The 12,130-nt window shown below is 39.4% G+C and overlaps 1 protein-coding gene across 1 annotated transcript; it reads right to left on the bottom strand.

Moving 5' to 3' along the window:
* Positions 1-560: 560 nt before the first annotated feature.
* On the bottom strand, positions 561-2,000 carry aplnr2 (apelin receptor 2). Its single transcript, XM_069695484.1, has one exon. The coding sequence runs from the start codon at positions 1,998-2,000 to the stop codon at positions 561-563; it is 1,440 nt and encodes a 479-aa protein (XP_069551585.1).
* Between the last annotated feature and the right edge of the window lie 10,130 nt (positions 2,001-12,130).

Consider the following 12,130-nt stretch of genomic DNA (forward strand, 5'->3'; position numbering starts at 1 on the left):
TATCTATCTATCTATCTATCTATCTATCTATCTGTCTATCTATCTATAGTACTAGAGTACTTGTCCATGCACCTCCCATATGCATCATTGGGGGGGGGGGGGTGTGTTGGGGGGGACACTTAAAAAACATTTTTAAGATATGACTACATGATTTTTATTTGAATATATAATCAACAATAAAAACAGTTTAACGCAAGTCAACAAACAACACAGGGTATATTAAGAGTACAAAATATAGAACGAGCTCATGTTACATGAGAAGATTCGTTCTCCCAGAATCTTTCCTGTGGGAAATGTGGCAACTGAAACAACGGTATGTACTGATGAAGACATTTACTTTGAAAATATTGACATTTGACACAGTTTCTTCCGGAGTCCAAGTTAAGGTCACTTTGGTATTCAGTCTGTTGTCATTTGTCCTCAATAATCCTAAAATACTCCTGGAAAAATATCACATACAACAATCATATATATGCCCTCCTGTAAACAAACAAAATAATTAAATGTCCTACTCCATCAAGGTAGAATCAGATTTGATTTAGTTACTATTTTAGGTCTGATCATGGTTCTTCAGCCACCTTCTCCTCCTCTCCATCCTCTGTCCTGTCTGCTGTTTCCTCCTGTGTCCTTGTGGGAAAAGTTGAGCTCCTTTCCTCTTTCTCTTCCTCTCCTTCCTCCTTGTTTCCCTGCCTTCCCTCTGCTCCTCTTCTGCTCCTCCTGCACAACATGAGGAGAGCTCCCCTGCATCTCTTCCTGAATGACGGGTCGCAGGCAGCGTAGAGGAGCGGGTTCAGGCAGGAGTTCAGGTAGGCCAAGCAGGTGACGTACGGGTGAGCCGCCAGCAAAGCCTGATCTAAAGTGCAGGAGTATGGGACAAATCCAAACTCCAGCAGCATGGACACCGTTTTATTGACATGCAGAGGCAGCCAGCACAAGAAGAAGGCCATCACTAAAGTGACAATGACCCTGAGGAGTCTGCGCTGGCGCTTGCGGTCAGGACGAGGGCCCCGTCCAAAATGTCTGCTAAGGAGCTGGGCTAGTGAGCAGTAGCAGATCAGTAAGATGACGAGAGGAAGCAGGAAGCCAATTAGAGTTGATTTTAGACTCAAGGCAGCAGCCCACCACATCTCTGCCCGCTCTCTCTCTGCCTCCTCTGGCTCTGCTCCAATCAGCATGGAGTAATCCATCTGGCAGGAAAGGAATACAGATGTGGAGTCAGCAGGTTCCTGCTGCCAATCATCCTCAGATCCGGGGTCAAGCTCCACCTCCCGGACAGAGCGCAGCAGCAAACCAGGAAGTGCCAGGACTCCCGCCAGCACCCACACCCCTCCGAGTATCCACGGAGCCCTGCTGGGGCAGCTCCGTCGGGCGTGGTGGCTGGAGTGCCGCCGTCCTGTCAGAACCCAGTAGCGCTCCACGCTCAGCATGCTGAGGCTGAACACGCTGGCATACATGTTGAGAGCAGTGAGGAAGCTGCTGATTTGACAGAGAGGTTTCCCAAAGGGCCAGTGGTAGCCCATCGCTGTGTAGACCGCCCAAAGGGGGAGAGTCACAAGGAAGCAGAGGTCAGCCAAGGCTAAACTGGCGATTAGAGAGTCTGTCAGCGAGCGAGGAGGGCGAGGGATGGAGGGAGGACGAGAGGAGGAGGAAGAAGAGGAGGCTCTGTGGCTTCGTCCTGAGGAACATCCACAGGCAGTTTTGTCCTTCTGAGGAAAAGACACACGGTGAACTCTGCCAGCGCCGCTAATGCTCTGCTGACTGTTTCTGTGAAGGTTAGTGCAACAGAACTGTCCAGTCTGCTCTTTGCCCTTCGTGCTCCTCCCGTCGGCTCGGTCCAGGTAGGCCCAAAGCACCAGGATGTTGCCGAGGCAACCGACCAGGAAGGCCAGCAGGTAGATGGACGGGATGATGGAGAAGGAGGGAGACCAGTCGCTGTAGTCGCAGTAGAAGAGGGGAGGGGGTGAAGGAATGGGGGAGGGGAGGAAGTCTGCTTCTGACATCTGTCCGTCTCCTTGGTTACTATATAAAATAGTTTGCCATTAAAGGTCAGTGGAGGTTCTGATACTTTCTGGCAAGTTGCAGTTTGACCAAAACAATGTCTCAAAGCAGAAAGACCAAACTCCACCAATGATACTGTTGCAGGAGTGGATTAGTCCCTCGGGGCTGAAAATTCAATAAAACACAATTCGATTTTAAAACAGCCTCATACCCTGTGAACACGCTACATGCACATCTTGTCACAACAAGTCACAGTTTAACTGTAACATTTTAGTTCAGGAATTCAGTTCAGGAAGTTTGAACAAAACTTCCCAAGTATCATCCTTGAATGATACTAAACCAAAATAATGGTTTACTTATTGTCAGTTTCTGTGTTTTTGTCCATATTCACACTGTATATATTTACATTGAAAAAGACATTCTGCTCTAAATCAGACTATCTGAATTTAATTTTAAAAATCTATTGCAACCAACTAAACACGTGTACCCTCGTCCTCTCCTTCCACGTGTTTGAGAGAATCTATGGTAGCTGTGAAACTTATAAAAAATGCACAAGGCCAATTTTTGGTTTGACCCTTCTATTAATAGGAAGGGCTTATTCTAATGTACCAAAACCACAACAATTGTTCGTTTAAGGTAATTATACACAAATGAAAAGATAATTCTGAATATTATATTCCACTTCTTCCAATTAATCCTCTGAAATCAAACACACCAATGCTGATGCAGTGCTCGGACCGTCTATTTGTCCTCTATAAAGGAGACTATGTAGTGAACAAGTTATCAGTCCGAACTGATCTTTTCCACTGTTTGGTCCACTATATTTAAAATACTCACAAGACAACCAGAGTCAAGAGTGTGAACAGACATATTTGGAAAAAAATGCAGAAATACACAACAAATTCTCAGACTGAACATTGTACAGCAATTAACTTCTTTTGAAAAATGTTTCCGTTTCTCTGTGATCATTTCCAAGCCAAGAACAATTTATAATGTAAGAATCATGATAATGATATATGAAATGATGATATATACATATCGTAAACACTTAATGTCTATGCTATTTATTTTTAACAAAGTTACCCGTGCTCAATTTAACACATTGTAATACTGTAAATTTGGATTCAAGTCGTTCTGCAAGTAAATGTTACATCCTGACTATGCTAAATACAGAAAGGTCTGGTCTTGAGAGGATTTCTGATGAAGCTTTCAGCAGCCACTTACCTCCGGCTATTTCATCAGCTTGGCTGAAATCCACTCGCAGATGCTGTTAATCATGTGATGGTTGTTCTGTCCTTTCTCAATTCACTTTCTCTCTAGGATTTCTCTTCTGTTTCTCTCTTAATCTTTGCATCTGTAATGTGCCGGCTGAAGAAGGTGAGTTTGCCTCTTAAGCCTTAATATACATCAGGGATCCCTACACACACACACACACACACACACACACACACACACACACACACACACACACACACACACACACACACACACACACACACACACACACACACACACACACACACACACACACACACACACACACACACACACACACTAGTAAATACACACACCCAGAACCCTCCTCTCCCGTCCACAAACCAGACCACCCCAGCAGAGAGTTACAAGATCCTCAAATATCACCCCCTCCAGCACAAACACACACACCTCCCGAGAGACACAATAACCCCCCCCCCCCCGTCCATCCCCCCCCCACACACACACACACACACTCCCCAAACCCAAACACACACACAAACCCGAGACACACAAACAGACATGCAAACATCCCCATAGGCTGCCTATTCTCTCTGAGCACAGACACAGGCGCATCCAAACACCTACAGTCCACAGATAGGTGCAAACACAAGTGTTCTCAGTGTCTCACATATTCAAACATGCAGTGTTTACAGTATTCAAATGTAACAACCCACACGGAGGACAAATAACATTCATCGAGTATCAGCGTAGTGAGCCGTCATGAATACACTGAAAGGCCTTCAATCGATTGATCACTACATTCCTGCTGGAAACTAGAACACTCCCAAGTTTTCAGATAAAAGTAGAACCTGTAACCTGCAGCCACAAAGAAGCTGATACTTCTCAGCAAAAGAAACATATTCAAATTATTTTCAATTATGTGTTGCATCATTAAATTACATTAGCTGGAAATAAGCAATACAATCACTGCAATCTAAGTAAGAAAGTAGGGAATTAACTTATTTTTCTTTAATCTGGTTATCAAACTGAGAGTGGGTTTTGCTGTACTGCTTCGAAAACATTGAAAATAATTAATTTACCCCCAAAATGAAATCTGCCTCTGAGTGAAAATGACCATGGAAAAAAAACCTTGGTGTCATGGATTATAGTGAGAGCCCCGGTAGTGGACGTATCAGTGCATTATCTCAAGTACAATTCTGAGGTGCTTTACTTCAGCATTTTGTACAAATTTATACTTTTCATACATTTATACCACAATATTTCAGAGGGAAATATTGTCTAACCCCGTTTCCGAAAAAGTAGTGACACTGTGTAAAATGTAAATAATAATAAAAGGCAATGATTTGCAAATCTCATAAACCCATATTTAATTTCAAACAGACCAAAGAAAACATATTAAGTGTTGAGACTGAGACATCTCATCGTTTTATTTTAAATATATTCTCTTTTTGAATTTGATTACAGCTACACGTCTCAAAAAAGTTGGGACTGGGGCACGTTTACTACTCTTTTGCATCACTTCTTATTTTTACAACACTTGTAAATGTTTGGAAACTGAGGAGACCAGTTTCTGTAGTTTTTCTATTTAGACGTTGTCCCGTTCTTGCCTTATGTACAATTTCAGCACGCTCATTTGTTCGGGGTCTCCTCTGTCGTATTTTTCGTTTCATGATGCACCAAGTTTTTTAAATTGGAGACATGTCTGAACTGCAGGACAGGAAGCCAGTTTAGCACCCGGAGTCTTCTGCTGCATGCTGTTGAAATATGTGCAGAACGCAGTTTACGGATTTGTGTCTGTTTTTAATGCAGTGCTGCCTGAGGGCCCGAAGATCACGACCAGCAAATATTGGTTTTCAGCCTTGTCCCTTGTATACAGAGATTTCTCCAGATTCTCTGAATCTTTCAATAATATAATGTACTGTAGATGATAAAGTCCCCAATTTCTTTGCAATTTTACGTTGACGAACATAATCCTTAAATTTCTGCGCTATTTTTCCATGCAGTGTTTTCACAGTGATGAACCTCTCCACATCTTAAAAGCTGAGAGATTCTGCCTCTCTGAAATGCTCTTTTTATACCCAATAATGTTACTGATCTGTTGCCATTTAACCTAATTAGTTGTGAGATGTTCCACCAGGTGTTTTTTTTTTTTTTATCTTTACACAACTTTTCCAGTCTTTTGTTTCCCCTATCCCAACTTTTTTGAGATGTGTTGCTTGCGTCAGATTCAAAATATAAGCACATATTTTTCATAAAACTCTTCACCCAAAGAAAAGAAAATTTCTCAGTTTTAACACTTGATATGGTGTCTTTGGTCTATTTGTAATTAAATATGGGTTTATGGGATTTGCAATTCATAGCATTTTGTTTTTAGTTACATTTTACACAGCGTCCCAACTTTTTCAGAAACAGGGTTACTTGTTACTCCACTACAATGATCTGATAACTGTATTTACTGGTTACTTTTACAGATAAAGATTGTATAACCCTATAATGAGCATATTACAAATCAGTTAACATCCATCCTGTAAATTAAACCACCCTGCAGTATGAAAATGAGTAGAATTAGCTCTACTGCAGACAGCTACATAATGTGCTTTTTACATGTTATATATGAGTACTTTACAGCAAAGAACTCTTGTGGTATTCCTGCTTTGACTTCAGTAAAATGTCAGATTACATGTATCACTGTCTGGAAGCATTTTGCTATTAGTCCTATTGGACCGCATCATTTCGGGCCTGAGGGCTTCTTTCTTTTACTTGCAAATTGTCTTCCTTGCAGAACATTTTGCAAGTACAGGCATGTAAACCAATATGGCCACCTGGAGAATGAAGTATGAGTTATTTTTTGGATAAGTGGATACGGAGTGGAATATAAATTAACTTATTTTCCCACTGAGCAGTAACTGCCTGTAACTTGCTATTACAGTAAATGTTTTTGCAATGGTCTACTTAATTGTTATGCAATTTTTTTTTATTTTTTTTTTTTTTTTTGGGGGGGGGGGGGGGTTCAGTGGTATCTGGACACTATGGCCAAAAAGTTAAATTCAGTTTCTGTATCAGCTGTTTTTCATTTGCAGATCCCGCTGGCTAATGGTTTATAGTGCCATTAAAGTTTAGTTCACAGCTGCAGCTTCTTCCAGGGCTCCACCGTGACAAAATATCTCTGCTTTAAAAAGCCTCTTTGTGTGTCTCCTCATGAAACAGTCCTTTAATCTCTGAGCAAACACTAAACTTTTACAGTAGGACATAAAATGATGAATATTTTTGATGGTGATAGTGGATTGATGAGAAGAAACAAGAGACAAAAGAGAGATGCATTAAAGCAGCTGTTTGGTGTCCTCACCTCGAAACTACCAGTGAAACAATATTTTGTTACCACACTGGGCAAAACATTATTATTGTTATCATATAGAATTTAATTTCAGTTATGATTTCTCTGAAAAGTGGATGTCAACATGCCTCCTGAATTCACCTTCAGAGACGATAGTAAAAGGAGTTTTAGACACATTTTGGCTTTTCTTTTAAGTATTAAGGGTGTCTTAACTGCTGTTAGCCTTATATGTAAACTGAACCATTGGCTGGACGGATTGATGGATGAATGGGTACTGTAGGTCAGCATGGAGTTACAGTGTAAATAGAGAAGACGTTCGGGTAGTAAACAGGAAGTGTTTGTTTCCACAGAGGTCATGCTGCCATCAGCCTGTTGTTATGGGAACAGATGTTTTTAAAAAACATTCCTCAGTCTTTTCTCTCTCTAGAAAACACACACACACACACACACACACACACACACACACACACACACACACACACACACACACACACACACACACACACACACACACACACACACACACACACACACACACACACAACTTTACTTACTCAGAAGGAAATAAAGGCAGAGTAAATACAGTCATTTCCTTGAGAAGAAAACTGCAGGCTGAGTGTCACAGTGGGAAACAACAGGGGCAGGAGGGCACTGCTGCTGAATAATACAGGTCAGAGCAGATGAACGAGTCATTTAAGGCGCACAATTAATCAAACATCTGGTTGCCATTTTTAGCAAAGAGGACAAAATAAAGTAACTTTTCTGAAATATGCAGACATCACATCACATTTTAACATTTAATGTGTCCAAATAATAAGTACTCTTCCAGATTTCTTTCATACTGAGCACTGTTTCTTCGGATTTCATTAAAACTCACTACCAGAAGGGTTTTGCTTTTGTGGACGTATTTGGCTTTTTTTTAAATTATTATTATTTTTAGGCCAGGCAGGCTCTTAAATTTTACAAGACTGTAATACTCTTTGGGTTTCAACAAAGTTTTGATGCACAACCTGAGCTTCCACTGCCCGACTCACAGGTCACGGACTTCGTCGCTTCAGAAAGGTTACTCTTATGAATTTCTTTTTTCTCAAAAAAGTTTGAATTAAACGAAGTGACAGTAAACCAAAAAGACAAAACAATGGAAGCTCTATTTTTTCCCCCACAAACCCTACAGGGGGCCTTGGATTGTTTCGAAGACTTGTATCTTACATTTTGAACTAAGATCATTTTCCTCATATGCAATGAGCCCTTCACAAGATGCAATGAGACACTGAATCAATTTACAGTTGAATAAAAATGTAAAAATGCAAAGTTTTCTTGCCCATGCTGTTGAAGTAGCTTTCTGTTTGCATTCCTGTAATCACATAATGTCACAGTTAGATTGGGTTTTTTTTAGTTGTTTTTTTTTAGGGTTTACTCAGGAAGATTTATGATGGGTTCTGCTTTCAAATGATGTTTAGCTGTTCAACTCTGGATTCACATCCAGCTGCTGCATGTTTCCAGTTAGTTCATGGAGTTGGTAATGTCTCATAATTATTGGTCTGGGAACTTCACTGTTCCTGTGAGTGAAACTGGGCCTGGTTAATGGCTTTTCAAACATGGCAATGGTTTGTCTACTTGGGAAGGAAAGAAGATAAGGATTTGCATAATATGCCTAAAATGGTATGAGACACACAGCAGGCAAAGATGTTGTCTCTTCACTTAATTTCTATGTGTCAACATTGTTAATGATATTGACTGATATGTTTGTTGTTTTTCACTATACTATGAAATATGTGGCTGGATGTGACAATACAATTACAATGTTGTAATCATTAGGTGAATGCAAATATTATTCTGCCATCCCCCTCCCCATCCCCCTGTATGTTCAACCAGCATCTGTGATCTTAAACCAACAATTACACAAAATGTCGAATTGGATAAGTGCTTCATACAAAAATTAGGCAACATATTGCTTCATTTTGCTAAATAATCACTCTTTAACATAGGATTATTCATAATTTCCTTGCTCTTTCCTTGCCAAGCACATCCACAACGAGCAAAAGAACGTTTTATGTTGTACTTCCTGCATTTCCCCAGCCTCCTTTGCCATGTCAGTGCCCACACTGTTCCGTGAAGCAGTAAAACTACACTGCTGTCGAAAGTCCAACATGTACTTCAGCTGTGCTCCATCGTAAAATGTAATTTACTGGGGTTTATTTCCTGCACATACAGTATTTAAATCTTGGATTATATCACCCGGTTACATATAAAAACTTAATAATACAACTGCCACATCAGAAATTGCACAGTGGTGATGTGGAGTGAAATGGGATTTTGCAGGAGTTTAAGTGGAGATTTTTAAATAAACTGTAATCTCTACATCCCTGTAGTACGTCTGAGTAAGAGATGGCGCTAGATGCTTTAAAATAAATTTTACTTTTGATTTTTATGTTCACAAGAAAAGATGACTTTTTTTCCTAACCAAACTACATGAAGAATTTATGAAGACCTCAACATTTAAATGACAACTTTAAATAGTTTTTATTCTCTGTGTGAAGGGAGTACATTGATCATTGACCAGTAAATATGTTAATATGAAGTATTTGTAGGCTATATTAAGGTAGTTAAATTTGTATGTAAAAAGAAGGAAACTCAATGTCATCTCGTTGGAACCCACATCCTATTGTCATAGTGATGACTGACATGTTCAGGTGCTTCTATAAAAGCAGTTCGCAAAGTTCTGATGTCATTCGGCACCTGAGTCTTACTGACAGAAGCTGAATTATTGACAAGCGCAACTCTTTAACTGTCAAAGTTTTTTTTTTTAATTGAAAAGTAAAAAAAAAAAAATCCAGTTTTGCCTTGAAACCCGAAAGTGAGAAAGCAGCTGTTCAAGTTAATCAAGCATGGCCTCCATCTTCCGCCGTGAGAAACACCTGCTGACCGTCGGCATCCTCCGTTTGCTGGATGACTGCTATGGTAAAACCCCACAGAGCAAGCCTAGCTAAGGCCAGCAAGCCAAATTAAAATATTTTTTACTGAACATCTATATCGAATAAGTCACAATGTAAAACAGTAAGTCAAATAAAATAAGAAATAATATTTTAAATCATAAATATGAGTCATTTTATTTGGTTTGTTGAAAAATATTTCACAAAAACATCATTACATTTTTACACCCACTTTAAAACTTATTATTTCAGAGTAAAATGATCAGAAACGATGGATTTTACTAAAATTGAACCTGCCAGTTGAATTTTTTTTAATAAATATTGATGTTTTATTTGTGAAAAACAGTTTTTTCAACTTGGGTAAAGTTGTCGAGTTTAACATTGAAAGTATACGACAAAGATGGCGACTGGGCCATTTTTTTTGTAAAATCCTAAAAAAATTGGGGTGTTGCATGCACCATGGAAACGACGTTAGATATGGGACGAGTCGGAGGCCGACGTCTGACGTCAGCGTGGTCGACCTCGGCGCATATGAGTGGCTAAGGGAGCATGTTTTCATAATTAACGCTAGATTGAAATGTATCCGGTGGTGTTAAAGCACCAAGTCCAGGCTCTGACATTTAAAGTGTCTGGATTTATTAGAGGCGTTGCAGTCACAGTTAATGGTAAAGTTATAGGAATAAAAGTTCAGTCAGTGGTGGAAGAAGTAGGCTATTCAGGTCCTTAAGGCTACTTAAGAAAAAATGCCAATACCACAAAGTAAAAATACTCTATTACTAGTAAAAGTCCTGCATTCAAAACCTTACTTAAATAAGGTTACGTGACTAATGTCAGCACAATGTAGCACACTTAAAGTATGAAAAGTATCCTAAAACTACACACTATGCAGTAAATGCTCGCTGTCAGTGTTTTACTTTACTTTATATCTGATGTTTCTGGATTAAAATTGCTGCTTTTTTGTGCATTTTACTTCTGCAGTTATTTAAGGTAGTGCTAATTTAAATTACTTCCTCTATTGTTGGTTAGTTTAAACTACAGTAATCCATTATAGTCTATAAGATTATTGCAGTGCAAAAAAAACAACGAGTATAGACAACAGTCCCGTTTTCAGCTTTGTGACATCACACAGCTGACCCATGAGGATTTTATATAACCTATTTCAGCTCAAAAATGCGGAGAATTTTCTCACCCAATCCAGGAACATTTAATCCTCCCAAAATGTCAATTCAAAATCTCAAAATTTTGAGATACATGGTTTTCATTGGACTAGAAGCAGATAAAAAGTTGTTTTCCAAAAAGTAACATGCAGCTGAACCTGCAAGTAAAACCTGAAGTGGAGTAAAAAGCACAATGTTTACCTCTGAGATGTAGCTATAGTCAAGTACAAGTAACCTATCACAAATTTCAAGTCAGATACAGTAGTTGAGTAAATGTACTCAGCTACATCCCACTGAGTTAAGTGTCCCACTTTTAATCCTCTGCACACTATCAGGGGATTAATGGGCTTGGACCTCCGTCAATTATGATGTAAAATAAGGCGATGTAAAAAAAAAAATGAGGTCCAGATGTTTTCACAGTTGGTGCATGGTTTAATTACCGTTACATATTATGTGGCTACCGTATGCAGAGTGTTGTTACTGTGGCCAGGTGACACAGCTCTGTGCATCTGTCTAGTGTTTAATTAGAAAAGTTATATATATATTTTTTTTAGTGGCTCAAGACTTGTGGTAGTGTGAATTTTCTCACCAAGTCTCTTTTTGAATTCATAAATTAAAGAATTTTATAAACTGATATGGGGTGCAACCATTACTTAAAGACTGTTGCTGTACTAAAATAATTATAAAAGCAGGCGTACAGTGAGTGTTAAATATGAATAGCATGTGACTATTATTGGTGGACTTTTTAATTTTGGTCCCTCAGTAAAGTTTATAATAAACGTTACCATTTGTCTTCATTTATCACACACACTGACAAACACCGCCGTCTGCTGGGAACATGGAGCGTTGATCTTGATTCTTTTTAAATCTCTCCCCAGCACATCAGTCCTTTCAGATCATTTTTGCTTTAAAGTACTTACATTTCAAATATTTATTCATGTGACTATTATTGCTGGACTTTTTAATTTTGGTCCCTCAGTAAAGTTTACAATAAATTTCAAATATGTATTCATGAAATATTTCTAGACCATGACATCAGCGTCACGGTGAAAGAAGAATTTTCTTCTTTTTTTTTAATCAATTTTTTATTGTCACGTTAACAACGGTGTAAAAATTAGACAGATTTCATGTCACGTTTTACTGATTTTATTCATGTAGTAGTGAGAAATCTTCACATTGTTCCTCACAGTCATGTGACTCGTGTTCCTTGTTTGTTCTTTCCAGATGGACAAGTCCTCATGTCTTGTTCTGTGTCGCTTCACCAAAGAGTCTACGCAGTGTGCACCGACTCCCAGGAAGAGGAACGCTCCTGAGGAAGAGACACGCAGCAGAACGTCTCCACCTCCAAAAGGCCTCAGAGTGTGACGGGATGCTCTGACGTTTCTCATGAACACATTACGAGATCTGTTCATTCCTCAAGGAACTGCAAGCTGCAGACTCTATCATGACACTTTTGGTCGATCCCTTCCACCTTCCTAATGCCAGTTTTG

The sequence above is a fragment of the Brachyistius frenatus genome, unplaced genomic scaffold (genome assembly GCF_029030835.1).
Source record: "Brachyistius frenatus isolate BFR_SWC_R1_liver_20210118 unplaced genomic scaffold, ASM2903083v1 Contig_19, whole genome shotgun sequence".
Lineage (NCBI taxonomy): Eukaryota > Metazoa > Chordata > Actinopteri > Embiotocidae > Brachyistius > Brachyistius frenatus.

Coding starts and splice junctions, on each gene's coding strand:
- aplnr2 (XM_069695484.1), bottom strand. CDS start 2,000: ATGTCAGAAGCAGACTTCCTCCCCTCCCCCATTCCTTCACCCCCTCCC.